The 27,368-nt window shown below is 43.7% G+C and overlaps 4 protein-coding genes across 8 annotated transcripts in view; 2 read left to right on the top strand and 2 right to left on the bottom strand.

The window, feature by feature from the left end:
• The window catches only part of SESN1 (sestrin 1), a 131,419-nt gene that overhangs the window by 56,472 nt on the left and 47,579 nt on the right, over nt 1–27,368 (bottom strand). The gene's annotated exons all lie outside the window — the stretch shown is intronic.
• Nucleotides 6,470–16,823, bottom strand: LOC149524664 (uncharacterized; the record flags this gene model as incomplete). Its single annotated transcript, XM_089776910.1, has 1 exon — nt 6,470–16,823. A coding segment is annotated over one exon (1,116 nt), but the record flags the coding sequence as incomplete, so codon positions are not given.
• CEP57L1 (centrosomal protein 57 like 1) overlaps nt 16,682–27,368 on the top strand; it is a 92,982-nt gene continuing 82,295 nt past the window's right edge. The window contains exon 1 of the mRNA XM_075923091.2: nt 16,682–16,817. The gene's annotated coding sequence lies outside the window, so the exon portion shown is untranslated. The remainder of the gene's footprint in view (nt 16,818–27,368) is intronic.
• Nucleotides 16,824–27,259, top strand: LOC149524665 (uncharacterized). Its single transcript, XM_089776892.1, has one exon. It carries the CDS (start codon nt 24,755–24,757, stop codon nt 27,257–27,259), a length of 2,505 nt encoding a protein of 834 aa, XP_089633018.1. The 5' UTR covers nt 16,824–24,754.

Consider the following 27,368-nt stretch of genomic DNA (forward strand, 5'->3'; position numbering starts at 1 on the left):
TTTCTATGACTGAAAGCTAGCTATTCCTAACAGTCAACACACATTTTATCCTACCATGATTAGGGAGTTTGGCAGGGAGAAACGGATTTATTGTCTAGATCAGCCGTGGCCAACCTGCAGCTCGCGAGTCGCATGAGGCTTTTGCCCCCCAAAAGTGAAGCTCGCAAAGCTGCTCCTGTGCCCCCCCCCAACAGCTTCCACCCGCTGCCAGCTCCCTTCCTAACCCACAGCTTCCCTGTAATTACCGGGTCGGAGCTGTGGGGTTTTAAAAATGGCACCCAAGATGGCAGCCATCTTAAAGGGGTAGCCTCCTTTTTAAAAAAAATGTTTTGTTTACCTTTAGCTAGCCACCTAAGAGAAAGAAAACTTAGAACATTCTGTACTACATTTAATGCGGTCGAACAAGTCAAATCACTCCATTTTGCAATCACTTGGGCACAACAAGTCACATGCACTCACAGACTTAACACTCAGCTCTGCAGTTAGGCCATGTCTATAGTGGAGTTTAGCTGAATTAAATTACAAGAATGATCATAAGTCGTTTTAATTAGATTGGTTGCACACACTGACAACACTCCTTGTGTTGGCAGAACACGTCCACAGTTGGTAGTTTTCCCACTGACAGTGTTATAGCGTATCTCAGTGTGCAACCTGCTATAGTCTGCCATTGAGAGCTTTGGGAACGAACTGCAGTGCATCCAGGGGGCATACTCAGCATCCCATGAGGCAGTTCTCTCTACTCCATCATTCCATGGACTTCCAACTTCATTTCATGCTTTTTTCAACAGTTCTTGTTCACTGTGCGCTCACCATCTCTGCCTAGCAGCATGGATCCTGAACTGCTGACCAGTCTGGTGAGGAGTGTTATGAACACAACGCAACTGGTCCTGCAATATTTCATCAGAAAGTGAATCGGTGGTGCATATCCTACGGTGTGCTGCTGAAAGAAATAATACATGATTGCGGTTGGCATTTATGAAACCACTGTGCATGGTGGATCATCGGTGCTCAGCTCAGGAAACAAACACTGAGTGCTAAAATCACATCATAATGCATGTATGGAAAGACAAATAGTGGCTGCAGAACTTTTGGACATGTAAAGCCATCTTCCTGGAACTGCGTGCAAAGCTCATCCCAACACTGCAGTGTAAAGACCCTAGACTGAGAGCTGATTACACTCTGAAAACGTGAATGGCAAGTGATGTGGCCTGGCTACCAGGGAGTCAGGATTGCTGAGCTGTGTGGCTCGGGTCACCGGGGAGCCTCAGCTGCCATGTGGAATGGGTGGCTGGGCAGCATAGGAAGTTTTGGAAAGGTAATTCCTTCCCTTGCCTACATTACCTGCCGCCCATGCTGATGAGGCCAAATCTGGAGCACTGCATCCTGTATTGGGCCCCTCAGTACAGAAAGGATGTAGACAAGTTGGAGAGAATCCAGTGGAGAGCAACAAAAATGATTAAAAGGTTGAGGGCACATGAGTATAAGCAGAGATGGAGGGAACTGTCTTATTTAGTCTTCAGAAGAGAAGAATAAGGGGGGATTTGATAAACTCCCTCTTGGAGTCTTAGGCAGATGTGGGGACAGAGTCTGAGTGGGGCAATTTCTGCAACTCTGATTTTCCTGGGTAGATTTACTTGTTAATTTTCAGAAAATTCATTTTGTACTCGAAGAGTAATTGCTATGAGTTTGGAGAGGATGCACTATATTTTTCACAAATGACCAGAGACTGAATTCTTGTTTTAAAATGCAAAAGGGACTCAACTACAGAGTTGTAATGGTTCTTTAATGGTATCTGCAAATGCTTTCCACTCCTTTATTTCTTTAGCATCCTAATAGTATGAAATAACAAGATGTCAGGGGGACGCATTTAAAATATAGCTGTCCCTAAATATTGTTTAAACTGTTTCTATCACAGAGTAGATGGGTTCAAACCACAGTGTAACCAACACCTGGTTTTACATTTCAGACTGGGCCTTATACTGTTCATTCTCAGAGTTTTATCTGCATTTGAAAAAAGTGTCAGTTTTATATTCACCCTTAAGCATTATTTTCTTTATCCTTGGAGAGCAAACTAATATCCTTGTCAGATAATACCTCTTTTTATTGTAACTAAAAAAAGTCATTCTTCAGTAACTCCAGCCCTTACTCAAGACTTCACTTTTCCATCAAACCATCGTTTTACCCAGTTTGTCCAAATTTTGTCCATAACCAAGGAAAAGAATGACTAGACATTCAAAGTACTTCGAAGTTTAATTTATAAAGAATAGAGTTGCAATCTGGAGATTATTTATGCTTTGGCAAGGACAAAAAAAAAGGATTTATAGTTAGTAGGTGAATTAAATATGTATTTCTAAAGGTTATTCAGAAGAAAACTCCTTGCTAGATTTTTTTTTTTAATTAAGGAACATTTTCCCCATAGGTTGATGGAAAGAAATAGTAAGTTACATGCCAAAAAGTTTACTTCTTGATTCACTGTTTAAGCCTATTAGGGATCCATTGTATTAACCATAGGTGACATGTAGTAGTACCCCCTATGCTGCTGCCAAATTGTAATTGCTAAATGAGGTTCTCCCATTCCTCTGAGTGAGAATTGCAACAGCACCATTCTAGACTACTAGACTACAGTTGGAGAGAGCTATACTGTTATCTGAAAAATGCATGGCACCAGAACAGATATTTATTATGGTAACACCCACAATTAGGCAGCAGCTATCAAGAGAAAGAACACAGTCTTTTTTATGAAAAATTTGCCATTAGAAAAAAAACCTTAGTCACATAAAATTGGCTTCCAAATTGTAAAACAAAAACAAAAGGCAAAACAAATGGCAAAAATGCTGACTTCTTAAACTTCAGCATCTTGTGACGCTTAAGGTAAATATAGCCATCTTAGATACAGAAAGAGAAAGGACAGGATGAAATTCATGTATTTCTTAAGTCGTATTAACTTAAGTTTATATTCATTAGAATGGGCTTATCTGAACATGAACGTTACCTTTTCACACAAGAAAGATTAAGCCAGACCTGAAACCAAAAGAAAAAAATATCCGTGGATGGCCTCATACCACATTGTATATTCTATTTTGTCCTCCGAATGCTATTAATCTTAAAGAGACTATTAAATTGTCTTGTAACATTCTCTTACCATTTTGGACAAAGTTTATCTCATTAAAATTCTCAGCAATCACTGACACATCAATAATGTTTAATAAATCAATCATAATAGGCAACAAAACAATTTTCTCTGCTAGGGGCCACTGTTAGAGAAAAGGAAAAACATTTAGTTATTTGAAGACTGTGTAATACTTTCTAATTGGTTATTTTTACTATTTATACAACAGTAGCACCTAAAGACCTCCATCAAGGATCAGGGATCCATTGCATTAAGCATAGGTGATTTATATAGCACTTAGAAGGTGCACTACCCCTCTATGCTGCTGCCAAAATTTTTATCTCTAAATAGGGTGTCCCTCCTGCCCCCATTCCTCTGACTGGCCCTCCTTGCAACCCTCCTGCTGCAGACGCCAATCACCTATCACACTAACCTTTGTGCATGCTCAAAAAAAATGGACTTCTGCCCCAAAACATTTGCAAAACTGTGGCTGTTGGTATAAAATACATAAGTATCCAAACTTTCATATAACAGTACAAAGGGTCCATTATTTAAAGTATATTTTAGGGATGTAAGCGACTAGTCATTTCCCTCTCATCACCATCTCCATGTGGGGCGGGGGGGCAGAGGCACAATAGGGAAACAGCATGAGCAGGGATTGCTTCAGTCCCCACTACCGCTGGTTCCCACTGCAGGCACTTCTGCTTTTGAAATGTACAAGAGCACTGCAGGGCTCTTGTACATTTCACAAAGAAAAGTAACACAGGGAGCGCACAGGACAAGCAGGGACTCAAGCAGACCCTGCTCGCCCTGGGCTCTATGAGAGGCAGCAAGGGGGGGGGGGTGGACAGAAGCTTAAAAACTGGTTCCCCACAGCACTGTCTTGAGGGTGCCACCTGCCCCCCGCTGCCTCTGTCAAGCAACTCCTGATGGTGGTGGCCAGTGCTGGCCACTGTCTGCCCTGAATAGTAGACACTGGACTCAGTACAAGCTGGGACAGATTGTGCTGATTGATGTGCGTCTGCATTTTAAATATAGTAATAGCCCAGCAGTTCGTACTATGTTCAAAATGCAGAGCCAAAAGTGTAGGTGGCTCCAGAGCTGGCTTGAGCCAGGACTGCTCAGTCCTGGCTCCAGTTGGCTCCTGGAACTACCCCCAGTGTGGCTCTGCAGAGCAGCACTTATCAACTAATTGTATAGTTGATACAAATTGTATCAACTACACAATTAGCCAGATAATCACATTTTAATATCCTTAGTACTTTTCTAGCACATCCTTGAAAAAAATAAAATCTCTCTGGTCCCAAAAATTGAAAGGCAAAAGGCCAGTTTATGTTGTAATTTCATTTAGAATTTTAAGTATTTTCTTCTTGCTAAATTTAGAAAGCTTCTCCATGTGCATCTTGTTTTTATTTAGTTTATTAATCCATTTTTTATTCTAAGTTTTATTACCATTATTTGTTGATAAACATTTTTAACCCTTCTTTGTCCATTCTCTGTACTGCCCTAGTTTTCTGTTTTAAAATTTGTTCTTTAAATTTTTGAGTCCTCTAGTTACAACCACCCCAGTTTGGAGAGACATATCCTAGAAGCCCTTCCTTCTGCCAGAAACACTGTCCTCATCTTCAAAGCACCCAATGGTCTGGTCTCAGGACATCTAAAAGATTGCCTGAAGTCTGAGCTAAGGACCTTTCAATTACTCTTCTCCCTGTGAGTAAAATTGTGCTTAAAGGAAAAAGCTAGTTTGTGCAAGAGAAAATTTTCTCTGGTCCTGGTCCTAGACTTTTGCACAAACTTCCAGACAATCTAAGAACCACCTCAAACATCATCGCCCCAATTCCAAGTGCAAAGTACACTTGTTTAGCCTTGTTGTCAACAATATATGTCCCACAGACATTAAAAGCTCTCTGCAGCTGAGAAGAACAGAATCAAAAGCTAGTCTGGAAGGGACTCATATTAAAAAAAATAAATTAAATTAAGTGGAATGGAATGGAATTTAACGGAATGCGGACAGTGACTTTACAGCCTCAGGTGCCCATATGTCAGCAGTTCCAGACTAAGTTGATCTGTAGACTTTCTACTTCTTACACTTGACATCTCCCAGGGTACAGTCCTATGCCTGAGAGCACCAGAGTGTGAAAACCAAAATGTTTTCAGTTCCTTTAAGTTCAGTTTCAACAGTTACCCAAATTAAATGCCTTCTCCACTTTAACACCACACTAGAGTTGCGGGAGACTGGAAGCAAAGTAAAACTACACAGAACATTTAGGAAGTTCCAGTTATCTCCAAACTTGCATTCTTCTCTGAGCCTTCTGGTGTGTCTTGTTTTAACTGTGTGTGTCAGAGTGAAAACATCTCAGGGCAGGCTCTGTCTTTATACATTTCCTGTACAGTGCCAAGCACATTGCCAGTAATTAAGCAAAAAACAACCTTCTTTGTGATACAGAAGGTGCAAAACTATGTTTTACTGTTCTGTAATCTGTGTCACTATCTTACATTTACTAATCTATTCAAACTATTAAAGCACTCATCCCATACTCTGGGTACTGTCCAAAACCTGAACTTAAGTGGAAGACATCACAACACTTCATTCACTTTTAAACTCCATGTAGTTCCAACCCAAAGAGAAGTCTTACAGAACAGATACATTAAGTAGAATGTGCAAGATGTAACAGTTACAATTGGTTTTCTGTTCAACTCAAGGTAAGTGCTGAACTCATTAGCATTCTCCCTTTGAAGGAAGGGACTTAGACTTTTGGATCTGTGGCTGAAATAGGAGCTTACTAGTCTCTAAAAGGACCACTTCAATTGTCTAGAAAATTTAACATTTTTTGGAAATGTAACTATACAAGCCTCTGGAGAATATAAGTATTAAAGCAAAACTTGCAAAACAATTTAAGGTTCTTATTTGACATTTATATTCAAACTAGACCTAACACTGAGGTTACTGTCAATCAACCAGACACTGAAGAGACATTTACCAAGAAACATATATTGAAGATTTAATCCTTCCAGATAGCCTACTTCTACCGACTATATAGTATATGAATACTGCATGTTTCATGGTTACAGGGGGCACTTCAGTACATGCAGACTTCTGAATTGTGTTTATTTAATAATCCTTTAGTGCAATGTTTCAGGCTTTTAGCATTCATTTAACAGTTTATTCACTATTTCCCCAATTGTTTTAAAAACAATTTCAGCCACATTCCAGTTAAAGTATTAACCACTTAAATTCTCCTAATACTGATCAAGGCAATGTTCATTGCTTGCAAAGATAAAAATGTTTTAAAACTTTAAGCCTTTTATATGGCAGAAAAAGGCTGTCATAACTAAAAATATTAAAAGTAAAATAACTAATGCTGGTGCAACCAACGAGAACATTTTTTTAAATTTTCAGTTAAACATGCATCTGTGAGACCAATATAAGATGCAATAGGAAAGCACAAAAGTTCAAGTGCTAATCAGGAGACTGAACTTAAAAAAAAAAAAAAAAAAAGAACAGTGCAGTTCAAACAGGTCACACTCAACTTTCTAACTTTGCCTCAGAACAAAGCAATGAGCTTAGCAACAGCTTCAGCCAATCAGAGACTAGACAAACAAGTACAAGGCTCAACTTCTCAAAATGTCAGTGAAGTCCAACCTCCTCAAGCATGTTTCCTAATTGTGTTTGTCAAAACTGAATCTAGCAAGTTTTGAAACAGGCCAGACTTGATTGAAAATAAATTATACAGGTATAGTAATTTCCTTACTCTGCATAGTTATATTTAACAAAATACAGTAGTGTTGACAGATATGTACTGAACTGCTTTAAAATATTAAAGTGTATATATACCTCTCTCTATATTTTTGTTGGTCTATAAGGTGCTACAGGACTGCCTTTTTTTTAAGTTACAGACTAATAGGGCTTCCCCCTCAGACTTTATGAAAAAAAGCAAATTTTGAAATACTTCTCCATTAGGCAAAATTCCAGAGTCACCGCCCAGAATTTACAGTCCTGGGTAGTGGGGGAGGGTAAGTAGTAGTTTTATGTCTCTTTGCACCCTCCCTATCCTGGAAAGCTCTGGGGACTAGAGAGCCCTCCCCCCATGTCATAATTTTCAGTGCTCTGGGGGGCCCTGAATTACAGCTGCCTGTCTGGGTTACAGTGTGCTAGGAATCTGCACAGGACAGTGCTCCAGGGGTCCTGCCCCTGACAAACTCCTCCCGGTTTACTCCTACCCCCTGTATGATTTCTATATCAGGTCTTGCAAGGGCGTCCATAAAAGGTAGCCTTCAGATAGTCTTCCACAATGCCTATGCAACAAGGTGACTGAGTGAAATGGTGAGAAAGCAGCACTGCATTCCATTCTGGCCAAGAGAGGAAAGAAGCCATAGTGGGATGAGGTGAGGATTTCACTATGTAAAGAAGGATTTTTGTAGTCTCTACTCACGGGCCACTTTCTCCTTTTAAATCCTATTTGCCTGTCCCTATTAACTATATAACTCCTCTTTTCAGTATCATTTGACTCTATTTCTGTTTTTGTTCATCATTTTGTTCTATGCAGCTTGGTATCTTCCTATGCAGCTCGGTATCTTCCAATTCAGCTTCAGGAACAGTTATCTCTATATATTCTTTCATGCCTACTTTCCAAGTAGGAATGTGAAAGGTTAACTGGAAAGCATCACCCTTAACAGTTCCGATGAACCAGTAGAGGCTGGAGCAGCTCCTGGCCCACTGCAAATAGAGACAGCTCTGGCTGTCCACAGCAGGCGGGGAGCTGCTCCAAATCCCAATTAAAAAGGATTTTACATCCTTATTTCCAAGATCTGTGGTATCTTACAGTGTAAAAAAATAGTGTTACAAATTCCATACAGGGGAAAACTAGTAGGTATTTTGCCAAGCCTTAGGTTTTGTAGTGGTGTTGCTTTTAATTCAAACATTATGTACAGTATTATAAACTAAAAAGAGTTGGAACTCTTGTAAAGCAGTTAGATGTAAGATTATATGAGGATTTCTGAGATTCATTTGTTTGGAATGTCAGTAGAATTACAGAAACTTGACGTATTTGCAGTGCAAATGTCCGCAATTTGGCTACACTTTAATAATACAGGTATTATATATTCACTCATTTAGTTTCTTGAGTACTTGTTTGTTATTGTAACCTAGTCAAAACATTATTAGAACAAACGGTACCAGTTTCAGTTACAAACCTTTAAAGGAAGGATGTTAAATTGTGTTTAATCAGCTAATCGAGTAGTTGACAATTTCCATTGACTATTCGATTAGTCAATAAGGGGGGAAACCGCAGAGCCACAGTGGGGTTAGTGCCTGGCTCTTACTAGAGCTACCCAGCTCTTACTACATTTAAGAGGCAGAGGCACAGCGCGAAACCTGCTGCAGCTGTGCCTTTTAAATGTAGTAAGAGCCCAGTGGCTCTTACAAAATTTAAGAGGCAGAGGTGCAGCATCCAGGACTGGGTACAAACTGGAATAGCTAAGTATTGGTTCACGCCCTGTCTCCTGTTGTGCGTCTGCCTCTCCCCCCATCCCATCCCCCCGTGGAGATGATGCTGGGAGGAACTGGCTTTTATGTCTCTATCAGGGGCATCAAGGGGAGGGGAGAAGCGACTAGTCCAGTCGTGACTAAACTCATCGCTTACATCCCTACTTTAAAGCAGCTTCCCAATTCTTTTTGGTTAAGTACACCACTGAAAGTTAGCCCTAAAGTCACTTTTCCTTTTATTTTAAACTAGCCATCCTGTGGAACCTGTGGAGAGGGGAGGGCAACTAAACTCCTCTCTAAGGAGCCACAGAACTGCTCCTTGTTTCTAAAGTTATAAACTAACAGAGCTACCTCTCAGAGATTATTTTAAAGAGAACACCTTGATTTGCTGCTACAGGGAGAAGTGACCATTTACTATTGTTAGGCTTCTCACACTGTTGCATATGATACAACATCTTAAAAAAAGTATATTCTGAATACAATGGGAAAGCACTGCATACACGCACTCAAATTCAAATGTACTAAAGGCATTACATAAAATTCAAACAGTACATGCATTGCAACAGTTCTCCGGTTTCCATAGTACAAAAAACAAAACAATGCAAATCCATATTTTCGAGCTATACTGTATAGGCCAATTTGTAGCACCTTTCAAACCTCAGACAGAATAGAGGATGAGTGAAAAAACATTTTTACTAAGACTCAGATTTAATTTTAAAAAGGAACCTGTACACATTTTTAATGAGAGAAAGGAGGGGGTGGGTTTTTGCATTTTAAATTTTAGTTGTGACTTTGCCTCTACTAAAATGAATGCCCAGTTATCTCATTCTAATCACCTAATATGTCAAAACAAATTTAGATACCAGCATTGTTTGTTACCATCATGCACCCTTCTTTAGCTGCTGAGATGGGATTCCAAATTTGCCAGGTCAAATAGATGAAAATCCTTCCAGAGATAAGCCAAGACTCCACTGCTGAAGACAGAATAATGACCATGGAAGTGTCCAGAAAGGTAGTCAAAAAGTTAGTAGCATAAAATGATACTATTTTACTTGGTGGCAACTAACTTACTCAAAAGAAAAAAAAAGGATGATTTCTCAGTGTCAAAAAAAATTTCTTTAGAATAAGATAGCATGTCCATTTTTTCATCCTCTTACTAAAAATACCTGATTCCAAAATTCTTTTGAAATTTTGTAGTGTTTTCTCCACTTCTTTTAAAGGTTCATGCTCTGATCAGTAAGGTACTCAGGGGAAAGTCTATAGAAACAGTTCAACACTAAAATTCTCCCTTCAAATTTAACTTTATAGGATGAATAGATAACTATTGATATGTGAAATTTGGCACCAACGAAATTAAAGGTTACATATGGCAATATCTCTCAACTCACTAGAAAGCGTCTGCCTCCTGTTACAAACTAACACTGCCACAGCAGAGAAAAACATTTGTCCCTGCATTCTAGTTGTAATTTCAGTCTTATTCTCTTCTTCCCTCTCTTGCACAAGTACTTCACTTTTCCAGTAAAAATCAGTTCTTAAGTGGACCTCTTCTTAACTGTACTGATCTGTATACATTCTTATGTTGAACTGTAATTACAATATGATTGCACAGATGTGGTTTATATTAAGGGCTGCCCAAGACTACAGGCCATGTCTGGGGGATATGGGCCTGCCTGAACAACTGAAAATAGTAATATAAATCCTACTTTGGTGGATAGAAGAGGAAGATGAGTGATTCCTGGGCATGCCAGCAGAGCAAAGCTGATAAAACCTTAGGAAGGAGGATGTTGCCCCCTTTCATGATGAATGATAACATGGCTCAGAACTCATCAAGTAAGAAGGAAGAGCTTTCTGAAACACAGCATCCTTGATAGAGAGAAAATATAAAAGACAGAACAATGATGAAGAGTTAGAGACAAGAGAGACTCGGAGGATGTGTCTACACTTAAATTCTAACCCTGGGCTTACATTAAAGTCAGAAATGTAGCCGTGTTAGTCTGGTGTAGCTGGAACAAAAAACAGGACTATGTAGCACTTTAAAGACTAACAAGATGGTTTATTAGATGATGAGCTTTCGTAGGCCAGACCCACTTCCTCAGATCAAATCTTCCACTATTTTATCTGAGGAAGTGGGTCTGGCCCACGAAAGCTCAACATCTAATAAACCATCTTGTTAGTCTTTAAAGTCCTACATAATCCTATTTTTTTTTATTAAAGTTAGCATATCTTACAGTTTGAAACCCCAGGTTAAAAATTGATGAACGCTCAGTCCCAAATGGGAGCTCCAGCATCTCTATTACGCAGGCCTGCGTCTAACCACCCATATTCCAGACTTTCTAGCACCTTCCAAAGCTTGGCTGTTCTAGTCCTTTGTTCATGATGCAGAACGGGAAAACTTGACTGTCCAGAAGATAAAGAAAGTTAGCCTGTGGGAAACTTGTGGCACACTTCCAGAGCACAAATCTAGTGGGGATGTGTCTATATTGAGAACCAAAAGGGCTCAAACTCCAGGTCTTATCTTGACTCAAGCTCCTTTTGGGATTCTGGGATCTAAGCACTGGGAGAGCACAGTATGCGTGTAGGCAGAAGATTAGACTTGAGACTTTAAACCCTGGGCTTACACTGCAATATAGATACAGGCCCATGCTCTTTGGGTAAGAGCAAACCAGCTGTCCCTAATGTAACTACAGCAAAAGGACTATATGATGGTGCACAAGTTCAGGAAGAATGTGTGTTTTTGTTGTTTTAAAATCATTTGTAAATATTCCAGATGCTAAAAAAAAGAACTTTTTAGAACTCTGCTAATTAGTATAGTTCAGGGGTCACCAACTAGTTAGAGATGAAGAGCCAAAAGAGTGGTGGATAGAGTGCGAAGAGCCACGTATTATATATTTATTTTATACATTATGTATAGAAAGATAGATGGATATAGTACACAAAATGTAGTGATAAAACAACATTACAGGACATTTCAGACAAAAACCAGTATCAAATCTCTAGTCACTTAAAAAATTCACGGCCAATCCATAGACCTTCAGAGAACCTGACAAGGAACAAACATCACATTTTAAAAAAACCTTTAAAAATACAGTAATATTCTCACACTATATTTAAAAAAAGCATCCTTATTGTGTATTTTAAATCTAAAACTACTGCCCTATTAGGTCCTGTGAGTTTTTTAAAATTAAAACTGAACTGAGAAGTAAATTAGTACAATTTGTACAATTTGAAGTGCAGTCCCAGACTGCAAATATGAGAGGTTCAAAAACAATAAGGGAGAGAGATTCATATCTCAGAATAATTGCTTCAGCCTAGCAAATAGCCTTTGAATTTTCTTTAAAGAAACATGGTGTAAACCAGGTACACATTCCCTCTCCCCCACAGCCAGGCACACCCTCTCCCTCCCCGCTCTAACCCAATCTCCCTCCCTTTCCCCAGAGCTAGGCACCTCCTCCCTGGCTCTAACCTAATGCCTGGATCCTGGAGCCGTCCCTGCCGCCACGTGCTTCTCCCTACAGGCACTGGGGCGCCGCACGCAGAGTGGCCAGCCATGAGCAGTCCGCGCACGCAGCTCAGAAGCAGCAGGAGCCGCATTTTTTTCATCAAAGAGCCATGCAGCTCGAGAGCTGTACCCCTGGTTATAGCTGGTCACAAGTTCCTAAAGGTTGGCCACCCCGGTATAGCTGGTCACAAGTTCCTAAATGAAGACAAAGAAGTTACTCACCCTGTGAAGTAACGATTGTTCTTCGAGATGTGCCCCGTGGGTGCTCCACTCTAGGTGTCGGGTCCCGTCCCGGCGCCACGGCTCAGAGAATTTTCATAGCCGTGCTCAGCCAGCCCGCACATGCGCACTCCTTCAAAGCGCCGTTCGCGCCTTTGATCAGTCGCGCGCAGGCTGGCAACCGCCAGTTCCACTCATCCGCTCAACTGAAAGAGATAAGAAAGAAATTCGGAGCGGGGAGGAAGGGCAGGTCGTGGAGCACCCACGGGGCACATCTCGAAGAACAATCGTTACTTCACAGGGTGAGTAACTTCTTTTTCTTCTTCGAGTGGCCCCGTGGGTGCTCCACTCTAGGTGACTCCAGAGCAGTAACCAAAGAGTCCCGAGCAGTAACCAAAGAGTCCCGAGCAGTCTGAACTCACATTTTTTTTATAACAATTAAGTACGACTAAGTACTGCCGTAGCCACCGAAGAATCCGAAGCAAAATGGATTTTTTGCTATAGCATAATGTTTCATAAAAGTGACATTAGAAGACCATGTTGCTGCCCTACAAATGTCCCGGAATGGGACTCCCTTCAGGAAGGCTGTAGTAGTGGAGACCGCCCTGGTGGAATGAGATTTTGGAGGATACGGCAGGGATTTCCCCCGTATAGAATGGCACATAGATATGCATGAAACAATAAGTCTCGAGATACGCTGAGAGGTCAGTGGTTGGCCTCTAGAACGGTCTGCCAATGACACTATTAAGCGGTCCGGCTTCCTAAAGTCCCGTGTCCTATCAATATAAAATGCCAAGACTCTTCTCACATCCAGCATATGCCATATTGCTTCTTGCGGCGAGGCATGAGGTTTAGGGAAGAAGCATGGTAGAACCACTGGTTCGTTAATATGCAATTCAGATGACACCTTCGGAATAAACGCTGGGTGAGCTCTCAACGTAACTGAGTTCTTAGAGAATATTGTATAAGGAGGGGAAGCCATAAACGCTGCTATCTCACTAACCCTACGAGCTGAGGTAAGGGCTAGGAGAAATAGAAGCTTGGTGGTAAGTATGCGTAGCGGGATAGTGGCTAGAGGCTCAAAGGGAGGCTGAGATAGAGTTTGCAATACTAGATCCAGATTCCACGAGGGTGGAGGGGGTCTTCGGGGTGGATTAAGGTTTGAGAGTCCCTTTAGGAATCTTTTTGTAGTAGGGTGTGCGAATATGGAGAAAGAATCGTCTATGTGATGAAAAGCATTAATAGCTGCCAAATGCACCCGTAGGGAAGCTATTGCCAATCCTTTATCATGGAGTTGCAAGATATATTCCAATATACGCGGTAAAGGTGTGGAACAGGGATCAAGGTTATTAGCCGCACACCATGCCTGGAACCTGGACCACTTAGCTATATAAGTAGCTCGCGTAGACTCTTTCCTGCTATGCATCAGCACCTTCTTGACCCACTGAGAACAGAGTTGTTCGAAATTGCTAAACCAACAAGCATCCATGCTGTGAGGTGCAGGATCTTGGGTTTTGGGTGACGTAGAGATCCTTTGTTCTGGGTCAAGAGATTCGGGAGTAGAGGTAGGGAGTACGGTGTCTTTACCGACATCTGATGGAGTATTGAGAACCAAGGCTGATGAGCCCACGCTGGGGCTATAAGAATTACTCGAGCCCCATCTAAGCTGATTTTTTCGAGAACCTTGGGTATTAGAACGACTGGGGGAAAAACATACAACAGTGAAGAAGGAAGGCATCTCCTAGTGACTGATGTCCTACTCCCGCTCTTGAACAATAGATGGGGCATTTCCTGTTGTTTTCTGTGGCAAACAAGTCTATTATCGGAAATCCCCACCAGACAAATATATGGTTTAAAACCTCTGTGCAGAGTTCCCACTCGTGGTCGTGGGGAAAACGTCTGCTGAGTGAGTCCGCTACTAAATTGTCGGCACCTGGAAGGTAGGACGCTACTAGAATAGTGTTGTTGTGAATACACCAATACCATAGCCGAACAGCCTCCGCGCACAGGGAACGAGATCAGGCACCTCCCTGTCTGTTGATATAAAATATGGTTGCCATGTTGTCTGTCATGATTCTGGTAGTTGTATCCTGTATGTGGGACTGAAAATGTTTGCAAGCATGACGTACTGCCCGTAACTCGAGTACGTTGATGTGCAGCATCATTTCTTGCGCTGACCAGTGACCTTGGATAGTCATGTTGTCCATGTGCACCCTCCAACCCGTGAGGGAAGCATCCGTAGTTATCTGCCTTGTAGGCTGTGGGCGATGAAATGGGATGCCCGCGAGAAGATTGGTGGGTTTGACCCACCACTGAATAGAATCCTGTATATGTTGGGGTACCACCACCAATCTGTGGATACTGTTCTTTGCTGGGCTGTAGACCATGGCCAACCAATGTTGGAGGCAGCAAAAACGTAACCTTGCGTTTTGTACCAATACGGTGGAAGCCGCCATATGGCCCATTAGCTGTAAACAGACGCGTGTAGGAATTGTCGGAGCATGCGTGACTGTATGAACAAGGTCTTGAATCGCCACAAAACATTCCGACGGTAGGTATGCCCGTGCCACCATTGAGTCGAGCCATGCACCTATGAAAATCAGGTTTTGGCACGGAACTAATGATGACTTTTTTAGATTTATGAGAAGGCCCAGGGATGCAAACTGGCTGGATACTGTCTGCACCATATGACATGTCTCTGTATATGTTGGGCCCCGATGAGACAATTGTCCAAATAAGGGAATATTGTCACTCCTGTCCTGCGTAAATGGGCCGCCACTACTGCTATAGTTTTGGTGAAGACCCTGGGGGCACACGCCAGTCCAAATGGTAGAACCGTGTACTGGAAATGTTCGTTCCCCAATTGGAATAGAAGAAAACGCCTGTGAGCCATGTGAATAGCTACGTGGAAATAAGCATCCTGTAAGTCGAGGACTGCAAGCCAATCTCCTTTGTTCAACGACAGAATGATAGTTGCTAAGGTCACCATCTTGAATCGACACTTTCGAAGGTGACGGTTTAACTTTTGGAGGTCTAGAATGGGCCTCCAGCCTCCCGATTTCTTCGGCATGAGGAAATACTGGGAATAAAAACCCTTTCCCCAAAATTGTTCGGGTACTCTCTCTATTGCCCCAATAGCGAGCAAACGGAGGACTTCTTGTTTCAGCAGTTGCTCGTGAGAAGGGTCCCTGAAAAGGGACGGGGTGGGTGGGGTGGGAGGGGGAATGGAGAGAAAAGGAATTGAGAGGCCGTACTGCACCACTTCTAGTACCCATCTGTCTGTGGTGATGTTGGACCACTGGTGGTAATATGATTTCAGTCGATGGTGGAAAAGATAAGAAGTGTTGTTTTCCGTGTTGATCGAGGAAGGCGTGCTTGCAACCTCGACAGGGAAGTCAAATCTGCTGTTTGGTTGAAGACTGGTTGGTTGAACGATTTTGCTGGGGTCGTTTCCGCTGAGGACGTTGCCTAGGGCACTGATTTTCCGATGTGCGTGCCTGTTGTCTGGAAAAGTTAAAATCATATCTTCTCTGATAAGGGTAATAGCGCCTTCGTTTAAAATTGGGCGTGTACATCCCCAGCGTACGTAAGGTGGCACGAGAATCCTTGCCTGAATGGAGAACCTCGTCAGTATTTGCTGCGAAAAGTTTAAGCTTATCGAAGGGGAGATCTTCAACTTTATTTTGCAACTCCTTCGGTGCTCCTGCGGATGAAAGCCATGACGACCTCCTCATTGCGATACCCGTAGCCATGGCCCGAGCTGCTGTGTCGGCCACGTCCATTGCAATTTGCAATGCAGTACTACATGCTCCGTATCCTTCCTGAACTATTGCTTTTAATAGTGGTTTCTTAGTGTCTGGAAGATGATGTAACAACTCCGCTAGCTTCGAATAATTATCTAAGTTGTGATTTGATAAATGAGCCGAGTAGTTAGCCATACGTAATAGGAGTGTGACTGAAGAATAGACCTTTCTACCAAATAGATCTAACTTTTTATTGTCTTTATCTGGGAGCGCACTTTTGTACTGTGGCGCTTTGGTCCTTCGCTGCGCTGCGTCAACCACTAACGAATTGGGCTGAGGGTGGTTGAATAGAAAATCTAACCCCTTTGCCGGCACAAAATATTTCTTATCGGCTTTCTTATTCGTAGGAGTAACCAATGTTGGAGTCTGCCATATCTCGTCCGCCATTTCCATGATCGCGTCGTCAATCGGTAAGGCGATCTTTGCACGCTGCTGTGGGCGGAGGTTCTTTAATAGGCGGTGTGTCTTCACCGGAACATCTGCCAGCTGTATTTCCTGCGTGCCTGCAACTCGTTTAAACGGGTCCTGGAACTGTTTTAGGTCGTCCGGTGGAGACAATTCACGTAGGCAGATTGCCTCATCCGGTGATGAAGATGCACAGTCCGTTGGAAAAGTTTCTGGCTTGGGATCCTCTGTGTCAGACAGATGCCCCTCTTCCAGGTCGGACTGATCCTGTTGGACAGATTGACTTAGACGGAGGAGGTGAGTTTAATTGTTGTGGTTGTTGAGGTAAGTATTGTGTAATTGGTGATGGGCAGTTGCAGGAGGATCCCCTATGTGAAGATAATAGCCGTTCACGGTGTGTACCATCCTCGCACGAACGATAATAGTGACCGTAGTAGCGTTCAGAACGTGATGGGGAAGAATGACACGATGAGCGTGCACTACTGTGCTGAATGTAATAGACACGGTGTGGAGAGCGTCTAGAGGACCCATATCTAGATACCGTCCTGGTGAACGAGATCGTGAACAGGATCGCTGTGCTTCTAGATATACTGTGTCTCTGTAATTGCGCCGTCTGTATGTGAGACGGATCGGGGAGACACTATAGTCGCGATAACGTGCATGCCTTGGTGGCGATGGAGATGGTCCTGGTGAAAAAATTGGGGAGGCAGATCTGTCCCTCCCATGGGTTTTTGATAGTGCTTTTTTAGGTATTGAAGCACTGTCTGTTTCCATGGCAACCGGGGAGCTCTGCACAGAATGAAAGCAGAGCGGTGCCGGGGAGATCAGCTGCAGGTGCTCTGCTGTCGGTGCCGGTAGAACACTCGGTGCCAACATCGTTAAATCTGCCAGAGGCGCGCGCCATCTCAGAGATCTGAGCGCCTTGGTCCAGTGCCGTCAAAGCCGGTGCCGTCACAAGCGGTGCCGCTGGAGCCCGCACCGCTGAAGTTAATGCCATTGCCCCCGGCACCGGCTTACTTGTCGGTTTCACCGTTAGCACTGCGTCGGGAGCTGGAGAAGCTGAAGCCGGTGCCACCAATGCCGGCGCTGAAGCAGCCCGAGCCCTCGGTATTTGCGATCCCCTATTGCCAGGGTCAGTAGAGTGTCGGGACTCCGCGGGGGTCCCATTGGGGGCTGCCGAAGCCCTTGAAGCTGCCGGAGGGAGGGAGCGAGTCGGGAACGGCTTCGCCCTCTTTGAAGTTGCCGGTCCGGGAGAAGCCGCTCTCCTTTTAGCTGTAGACGTTTTTGTCGCGGCTGGAGAGGGTATGGGATCAGGTTGTAGTGCCTTATCAAAGGACAGCATCCGAAGCTTTAACTCCTGCTCTTTGCGGGCTCTGGATGTGAGTTTGCAACAGTGGGTGCACTTTTGAGGGACGTGAGATTCGTTCAGGCACCTTATGCAAGCGTCATGCCCATCGGCCGCCGGCATAGCCTCCCGACAAACTGAACATTTTTTAAAACCAGGCATTGCTAGGAGCCGAATGTCAACCCAGGCTGTATTTATGCTCTTTGACAACTTCGGGTCCTTAGCGCTTAGCCATAGCGTTGAAGCGCTGAAGAGAAAAAAAAACCCTTTTTTTGATAGATCAATAAACTGTAGAACATGAACACGACTAAACCTAAAGAAACTATTTACACTGAAAGAACAACTACTAGTAATGCTACTGAAAACCGTAGATATAAGAACACAGGGAGCTCCTTGCCAGAGCAGGCTGTGAAGGCTAGAACTATAATAGATTTTAAAGAGAAGCTAGATAATTTTATGGAGGTTAGGTCCATAAAAGGCTATTAGCCAGGGGATAAAATGGTGTCCTTGGCCTCTGTTTGTCAGAGGCTGGAGAGGAATGGCAGGAGACAAATCACTTGATCATTGTCTTCGGTCCACCCTCTCTGGGGCACCTGGTGCTCGGCAGACAGGATACTGGGCTAGATGGACCTTTGGTCTGACCCAGTACGGCCGTTCTTATGTGTCATACAAAGACTTCATCTCTCACCCAAACCTATGTTGTTAATGTTTGTTGCTATTACTTGGGCTCCTAGTTCCACTGTTCTTTTTGGGAGAGCACCTTGAATGCTCTTAAGCTTTGATTAAGATCTACTATACCACCTTGTCACATTTACCATAACTTCTATTACTATCCTAATATAGTCTAACATTTTCTTTGCTTCTTTATGCTCCTATCAGGACTAAAAGAGTACCACTAAAGAACCTTATATGAACACTTGGGGTACGTCTACACGGGAACATTATTTCAAAATAACGTAGTCCACATCTATACAGTGGGCAGTTATTTTGAAATAATATCAAAATACTGTCAAGTTGGAGGACTTCTTACTCCGACTCCTGTAACCCTCATTGTACGAGGAGTAAGGGAAGTTGGAGGAACTTTATGCCAAAACAAAGAAAACTGGGAAGTGTACAGACTGGTGAATGCACAGGATAGAAATACCAAAGCATTAAGAAGGTGAGACATGAAGATAAAATTGGTGGGTGTTGACTGATGACCGTCACACAAAGAATCTATGGAAAAAGGTATTCTGAATAGAAGATTTAAATGAAGAAAACCCAAGAAAGTAATGCAACTTTAAAAATTATGAATTTTGGTACAGTGGAGCCTTATCACTAGAGCCTTGCTAATCCATGGATATCTGCTTTATATCCAGGGGTATTTGTATCCATGGATGGGGACGCAGATTTTCTGCCACTAATTTTTGCAGATATAGATGAGGGTGCAGTTACAAAATCTGTATCTACTCAGGGTTCTTACTAATCACACCAGATGAAATGGCAAATGTTATAAAAGCAATGAAAAATAATAAGCGCATAGGCCAAGACAGAATCCCTACGGAGGCATGGAAAAACCTTGGAATAAAAGACATCCATATGCTGACATTCCCCTTTATTTTACCAAATTCATGGAGGGAAAAAATCCACTTGATATTAATATAGAAATGAAAAGGTGATGCTGGCAACTGTACAAACTATAGATGTATGCAGCTGCTGAGTTATACAATGAAACAGAGAAAGCGTCTTCAATAAGACTAAGAAATGAAGTCAATATCAATGCAAATCAATATGGCATCTTGCCAGGTAGATCAGCATAGATGCTGTCTTTGCATTGAAGCAGCCATTGGAAACATGTAGATAAAAAGGATTAACATTTACATGGTAATCATCAGGATGCTGGAACTGGGGTGTGTCAGCAGCCTTTGTCTAGAAGTGATTTCCCATCATATACAGGGTTTTCAATTTTGTTCTGTGGCTTTCAGCACTTCCACCATAAAATTTGTTCCAACACCACTGGTGTTCATTGATCTAGAAAAAAGGCCATTGAAGAGAGTTCCATGGGAAGACATCTGGTGGGATAAGAGGGGAAAAATGGTACCATAATATCATGTGGCTTGTTCAAGTCACATACATAGGTCCAATGTTAGCGGTGAAATGCAAACTTTTGTATAGGTGAAAGCACATCAGGGATCAGGATGGAGCCCTCTCGTTTATTGTCATCTGGATACCCTCAAGGAACAAATAATTGCTTGCAGATGGTGGTATTCTATATAGTGAGGAGAAAGCCAATCTAGGAAAGGATCTTGATAAATGGAGACACGTATTAGAATGGGTTCAAAGTAAGCAGAGCAAAAACAGTACATGGGATGCAATCCAGGGGAATGGGCAAAAAGAGAATTAGGATAATAAATGCCTGGCTCAAATGGAGAGAGGTAAGTGGTGTGTGTAGTTTGTGACAGGAATATGCCAATAAAATTAAAAGGGAGTCTGTAAAATTGTAGTTTTGATATATGGCACTGAGTGTTGGGCAACAAAGAAACAAAGCAAATAATCAGTTCTACAGAGGGGGAAACGTTGGGATGGATGAACACTGAAAGCAAAAAAAGATCACCTGAAGAAGGTGTATGTCAGACATGCTCAATATACCAATATGTGACATGAGGAGGTGCAGGTTCGGATTTGGTTACGTAAGGCACAATCCTGACAACTATGAGGGTAAAGATGTTCAACAAATCAAAACTAATGAAAAAATAGGCAGAAAGTCATAAAAGAAGGGCAAATTAGCAGGTGGAATGAAAGAGTATTGCATTGAACAGAGCACTTTGGAGGGAGAGGACTCAGAATGAACCCCATTTGATGGGATTAACACAAGGATAATAATGGTTTCACTGAAATACAGTTTTAAAATAGTCCTTTTGCAATCATTTTGGACCAGAAACTATAAATTGAGTATGAAAGGGAAGGAATAACCTAAGAATCTAAATGTACAAACACGAAGCAGTCTTTGTCAAGAATTGCTTTTAACCCTATCACCCAATTTTGTCTATTCATCTCAAAAATCTTAAACACTAACCTTTTAAAATTCCTGACAAAGACTCTAATAGGACTCCGGATTTTGTATGAGTTATGCCTGCACGCCACAGCAATAGTAAACAAAGTGAAAAGCCCTATTTAAAATTTGCTAGCTAATAACACAGCTGCAGCAAAATGCTCAGCTAAATATAATCCAGAGTCAATATTCCACATTGGCACTTACTGCTCCATTCCAGTCTGGCGTCAAAGCTGTTTGCCTGCTTTCATCAGGCAAAGATTTACAGTCAAAGAAATTGAGAAGCTGGAAGAAACAACTTGAAACTGTGGCTCACTACTTTTAGAAACCCAGAAAGTAATCTTTCACATTCTTCCTCCATACTGATGAAATGAAATGCAGCATACTGTGATTTTTAATTTGCATTGATATAAAGGAGGATGGTTTGTAAAAACATGTATTCAAGAAATACAACACTTAAGTTTTTAACTGAGGGGAAAGCTTAAAAATAAAAACAGTCTCAAAGATTTTTCCCTAGTCTGAATTTACAGGGTAAAAACAATGACCATATTCTTCAACGAAAGAATTAACTGCTATGTGTATCTGAGTTAAAGTGTTTATTTAAAAAAATATTTAGGAGAGGATTGAGAGTTGTGGATGGGAAGTCTTTCAGATTAGAACTACAACCTTAGTACTTAATTCCAATTAAGATTAAAGAAAAGATATCAAATACAAGTTGAAGCCAACACAATTAATGCGCATTTGGGCATTTATTCAAGGAGTATCTGTGACAGTTCTCCTTCCATGCTTTATGAAGTTTGGCTTATGAATATAAATATGCATAACTTAAATATGCTTTAAACAAAATACCTTATGTAACCTATCATTTTTAATGTTACCATCTGCTAGATCTGTATATCCTATTTTGGTGCATGTATCGTTCTTGTATGAAAAGTTAAAAATACAAGTTTGAGACTCTGTAGTTTTAAATGTGCTAATTGAGAGCCCTTACTGATAACCTCCCCCTCCCAAGCATTAACAACCAGGTGATTAACTTAGCAACTTTTAAACACCACCTCATCTGAAGAAGTGGATTTTGCCTATAAAAGTTCATGATACTATATATATTTTTGTTAGTCTCTAACGCGCCACAGGACTACTCATTGGTAGTAAACAGCTTTATTTGTCTGGTAAGTTCAAAGGTGATTGGACAAGACATGTGACCATACCACCTGGTACTATGATTTCATTTTTGACCTAGGTAATTTTCAATGGAAGGGGGAACGTAGAACAAAAGATTTCCATCCTGAGGAGAAGGCTGTTTAAGCAAGGAAAAGTTATCAGGTTTGGGTCTTTAACTGGTTCAGAAACAACAGGTCTGGAAACCCAGATGAGAGTACAAGATCATCTTTGTCCTGAAGTTTATGCCTAGAACAGTTTATGCCTTTAGTTGAAAAATCTACTTGCAAGAATTTTTTTTTTAAGAGAATTAGAACTAGCTATGAGGTTTTTTTAATAAAAACTTACTTGGATCTGTCTGCTTTCACTTGCAACAACTTAAATCCTACTGTTAGAAAACAAAAGTAGTACAATCAGGCCAATATAAATAATTGTTACTTGGGGGATACACTTAGTGTGCATATGCTCCTTTCATTGGTAAAGCAAGCAAACATCCTTGTGAGGTTTATGTAAAACTTTTACTCAGAGAAAGATGAATTTATTTGTAGTTTTGATCCCTTTTGAGGATTTCTTGGGTGCTGTGCCCTAGAACTGCATTCTTCCAGAGCTGAAGTGCCTCCTTGCTTTATAATCTTACCTTGCTCCATAATGGCTTTGTTAATTGTCAGAACCCTCCCTGTCAGAGGCCACCAACATCAATACCTCCACCAACTTGTGGGAGCTTTCACCTGGGGCAGCTCTACCTGATTATCAGTAACAGAGGCCACCCTGATGTGAAAAGGTCTTGATGAACTTGGTGATCTTCTAGTGGTGGGGAATCACTCAGGCTATGTCTACACTACAAGGTTTTTGCCAGGGCTGGCCTTACCATGAGGCGAACTGAGGTGGTTGCCTCAGGTGCCAGACTCTGGGGGGAGGGGGGGCCACAACTAGGGCCCAGAATGTAGAAAATTGTATCTGCTGCTGGTGCATATGTATTCTCTCTGCTCTAAATGCACAGAGATGGTGGAGTGCCATGAGAGGAGAAGAACAGGAAGAAGGCAGAATAGAGACCTTTCAAAGTTTTGGCCCAAGCGAGGGGGCATAGGGGCGTCATTTGAGCTCCCCGCCTCACGTGCCAAAATATTGTGGGCCGGCCCCGGTTTTTGCACAAAAAATGACAGAGCCTCCACACCTCAAACACGTTTTCGTGCAAGAAAATCAACAGAACTGAGGGCTTTTGCCAGTAGAGTTATTCCTCTCCCCACAAGAAATAACTCCTTTTTGTGCTACAGCTCTTGCGCAAAGAGACAGGTGTTGACACTCTGGAGGGGGTTTTGCACAAGAAACCCCTATCGGAAAAAGCAGAGGTACTCTGACGGCCATTCTTTGAATGGCCATCAGAGCTTTCTTTTGCAAGAGAGTCCATGCAGTGTGGACTTTTTGAGATGTGCTCTGAGGTGTGGATGCGCTTGTGCACAAGAAGTTTTTGCGCAAGAACTCTTCCACAAAAGGCTTCTTGCACAAAAACCCAGCAGTGTAGACTAAGCATTACTGTCTTAACCGCTTTGTTTGATGACAAAGAAAGAGTGCCACAGGATTCTAAGATGGTAGCTACTCCATGATTTGCAGTTGCAAAGCTGTCTGAGTTGGTTATGGATGCTTGGTACCATTGTTGGGTCCCTGAGAATGTTTTCAACGATCATATCACAGAAAGGTCTCAATGATCCAGAACGAGATGGTTGTAGGGAAGACCAAGCAGGAGGGGAAACTCCCCAGGCTGTCCAGAATGGTAACTGATATTGGCCTGGAACCCAACCTTAACTGGGCTATTGCCCCTTGGAAGAAGGAGCAGGCCAGTATCAAGAGAGTTGCACAGTTCACCATTCCCAAGTCTCTGATGGAGGATATGAATGAGACACAGAAAAGCGTTCCACTAAGTCTGACAATGAAGAATCTGAACCATCTGCATCTCTTCAATATAAAAACTAGTCAGTACCAGGGACTGAAATCCTGAGCATGGGAAAAGAGGTCTGAGGGAAATCATCAAAGGCTTGCCCTTAGACTGTAATAACTTTTACAGACACTTGGTATGTAATAATATAAATTTCTGACACTGGGAGGTAAGAGAAGCAGACATCAATAGCAACTTTGAAATGTCTTCCACAGCCAGAGATACCAGTATCGAAAACTACATAGTTCTCTCCCAGATGCAAATGTCCCCCATAGTGGTTGGCAGCAGCAGTGGCGATGACTGCTTCAGAAACCTGGCAGGCCAGTGGTTCCCAACCTTTTTTGTTACCGGGGACCAGCAAACCCATTCACAAACTTTTGACAGATCGGTAACATTTTTTCTTCTTCGAGCAGTGTCCCGTGGGTGCTCCACTGTAGGTGTCGGCTTGTCCCGGCGCCGCAGATCGGAGATTTTTCCTAGCCGTAGTCTGCCGGACCGCGCATGCGCGAAGTGCGGCTCGTGCCTTTTCGCGCCGTTTGAGCAGCGCTGGTCCGGCTCCCGCCAGTTCCTCCTGACCGTCCTCGGCCGCGGACGGAATATTGTCTCTCTGGTGACTACTGTTTCCTACAGAGACAGAGAGACTTTATATATTATTGTATATAGTTTTTTCTATAGAGTCATAAGTTATAGTTATCCTAGTCGTTAGTATAAAAAAAAAAAAAAAAAAAAAAAACAGTTTTTCCTTCGATAGTAAGTTAGTCATTCCAATGCCGGGCTTTAAGAAGTGCAGTCAATGCCACGAGGCAATGCCTGCCTCAGACGGACACGCGCTGTGCATCAGGTGCCTCGGGGAAGGTCACATTCCCCAAAAATGTCCCCACTGTTCCAAACTGACGGCTAGAGCTAGACGGGACAGGGACATGCGCCTAAAAGTCCTGCTATTCGACAAAGCCCTACAACCGGACGTCCAGCAGTCAAAAGGACACTTGGAACAACCCAAGAAACTTAAAAGAAAACCGTCCCCGACACGGTCTCTCCCACCCTCAAGATCGGCTGATGACCAACCGGGGACGTCTACAGCACCGCCCGCGAAAGTAGCGAGGCCGCCGAAAGACAGCAGGAGTAAGTCGGCACCGAGCCCTTCTATATCGGGCTCAACCATATCTGCCGTTCCCTCGGTCTCCAGGCCGCCTGCGGCTCCGAAAACCGCTCCCGGCACCGAGCGTCCCCCGGCACCGGGCCGCTCCCCGGCACCGAGCCGCAGCCGCTCCCCGGCACCGAGCCGCAGCCGCTCCCCGGCACCGAGCCGCAGCCGCTCCCCGGCACCGAGCCGCAGCCCGGCACCGAGCAGCCCAGCACCAGGCCATAGCCGAGTACTGAGCCGTAGTCGCTCCCCGGCACCGAGGCGCTCTCCCGCACCGAGGCGCTCTCCGGCACCGAGGCGCTCTCCGGCGCAGAGCCGATCACCGGTACCTACGGGCTCAACTGCACGGGAACCGAAGATCACGGACAAACAGTCGGCGAAAGTTAGCCGCCCTTCAAGGCATGCACCGAAGCATCCACCACCTCCCACCAAACAACGGGAGTCTCATCAACCTTCGGCCCCGAGGCACTCCCCGGCGTCGACCACGTCAGCACCGAGTCGCCCTTCGGCACCGAAAGAACCGTCTCAGCACAGGCGCTCACCAACGGTGCGACGGCCTTCTCCCCTCCAGACATCTCGGGAGCACAGTCAATCACCGGTGCCGAGTCGATCAGCAACGCTGAGGGGGCCTACGTCGGCACGGATTCCTCCGATGCCAGTAGAAGTGATTCCACATTCAGTCATCTCTACCCCGGCATCTTCTCCACCGGAGCATTTGCTAGCCCCTACGGCCCACGCGATCAGGGGATTGTCTTCTCTATCCCCGAGCCCGGAGTTTTCTCCACAGTCACGGCCCCCGTCCCCACACTACTCTGAGTTCTCTCATACTGGCCACACATCACCTCGTTCTGGCCATTCTTATCGCCGTGACCTGCGTTCACCCAGTCGCAGCACCTATTATAGGGACAGATCGCGATCACCAAGATCAACCCGCTCGGAATACTCAATAAGATCCCGTCACTCCACATCTCCCCATCATCGCCGTGTTTCGCCCTATCAGCAGAGTCAAAAATACCAGTCTTCTTCTGATCCGGTAAGACCACCAACTCCCTCGGGGTCTACCTACCACGCCGAGCAACCTCTTCCCGCTCAGGATGTCGAACCTGACCGTTCACCGGCACAACAATCCTCATCGTCCCCCGACGACGCAGTGTTTCAGGGCGACACTTCTCCTTCTGACGACCTTCGTCAATTTCAGGAGTTGTTCCAGAGGGTGGCGGTCAGCCAGAACGTACAATTGGGTGACGTGGAGCAAAAGCAACATCACCTCCTTCGTAATATTAAACACACTCATCAACCAAAGATCTCCTTACCTTTGGACGCGGCTATCCTTGAAATTGCGGATGACATCTGGCAATCCCCTGCGTCCGTCCCTCCGACGAATAAAAAGGCGGATAAAAAGTACTTTGTCCCTGCCAAGGGAATGGAGTTCCTATTCATGCATCCGCAACCAAACTCCTTGGTAGTGGATGCAGTCCAGCAAAGAGCAAAGATGCCACAGTACAAGCCTACTGCTGCGGACCGAGATAGTAAACGTCTCGATTTATTCGGACGTAAAATCTATTCCTCGGCAACTCTAGCACTCAGAATGGCTAATTACTCCGCACTGTTGGCGAACCATAACTTTGATAACTACGCCAAGCTTGTACCTTTGCTACAGCATATCCCAGAGTCAAAGCGGGACATCCTAAAAGCTGTGATAAAAGAGGGCTATGCAGCATCCGGAACGGCCTTAAATATCGCTCTGGACACAGCTGACGCAGCAGCGCGCACGACAGCTACATCAGTCGTTATGCGCAGAGCATCCTGGCTGCAACAGTCTTCTGCTCCTAAAGACCTGTTTTCCAAGGTCGAGGACTTACCTTTCGACAGAAAGAACCTCTTCTCCGAGAAGACCGACCAGCTCTTACACTCGGGGAAGGATTCCAGAACCACCCTGAAAACGCTCGGAATGTATACCCCTCCATACCGCAAAAAGCGATATACGACCTACCAGAGACAAAGGCCCCCCTTCCGGCAATCCCCTCAATATAGACCCCAGGACCAACAGAGGGGTAGACAGCGACAGCAACGCAGACGCCCGCCGCCCAAAACGACTTCCCAACAGGGTACCAGGCAGCAAGTTTGACGCGCCCCTCGAGGGGTTGAGAACCATTCCCATCAATACCATTCTGAGTGCTTCGAAGGCGATATTTCATCACCGCCTCAGACCATACCTCCATCGATGGGCCTACATC

Source organism: Pelodiscus sinensis, chromosome 3, assembly GCF_052426305.1.
Source record: "Pelodiscus sinensis isolate ZL-2025 chromosome 3, ASM5242630v1, whole genome shotgun sequence".
NCBI classification, from domain to species: domain Eukaryota; kingdom Metazoa; phylum Chordata; order Testudines; family Trionychidae; genus Pelodiscus; species Pelodiscus sinensis.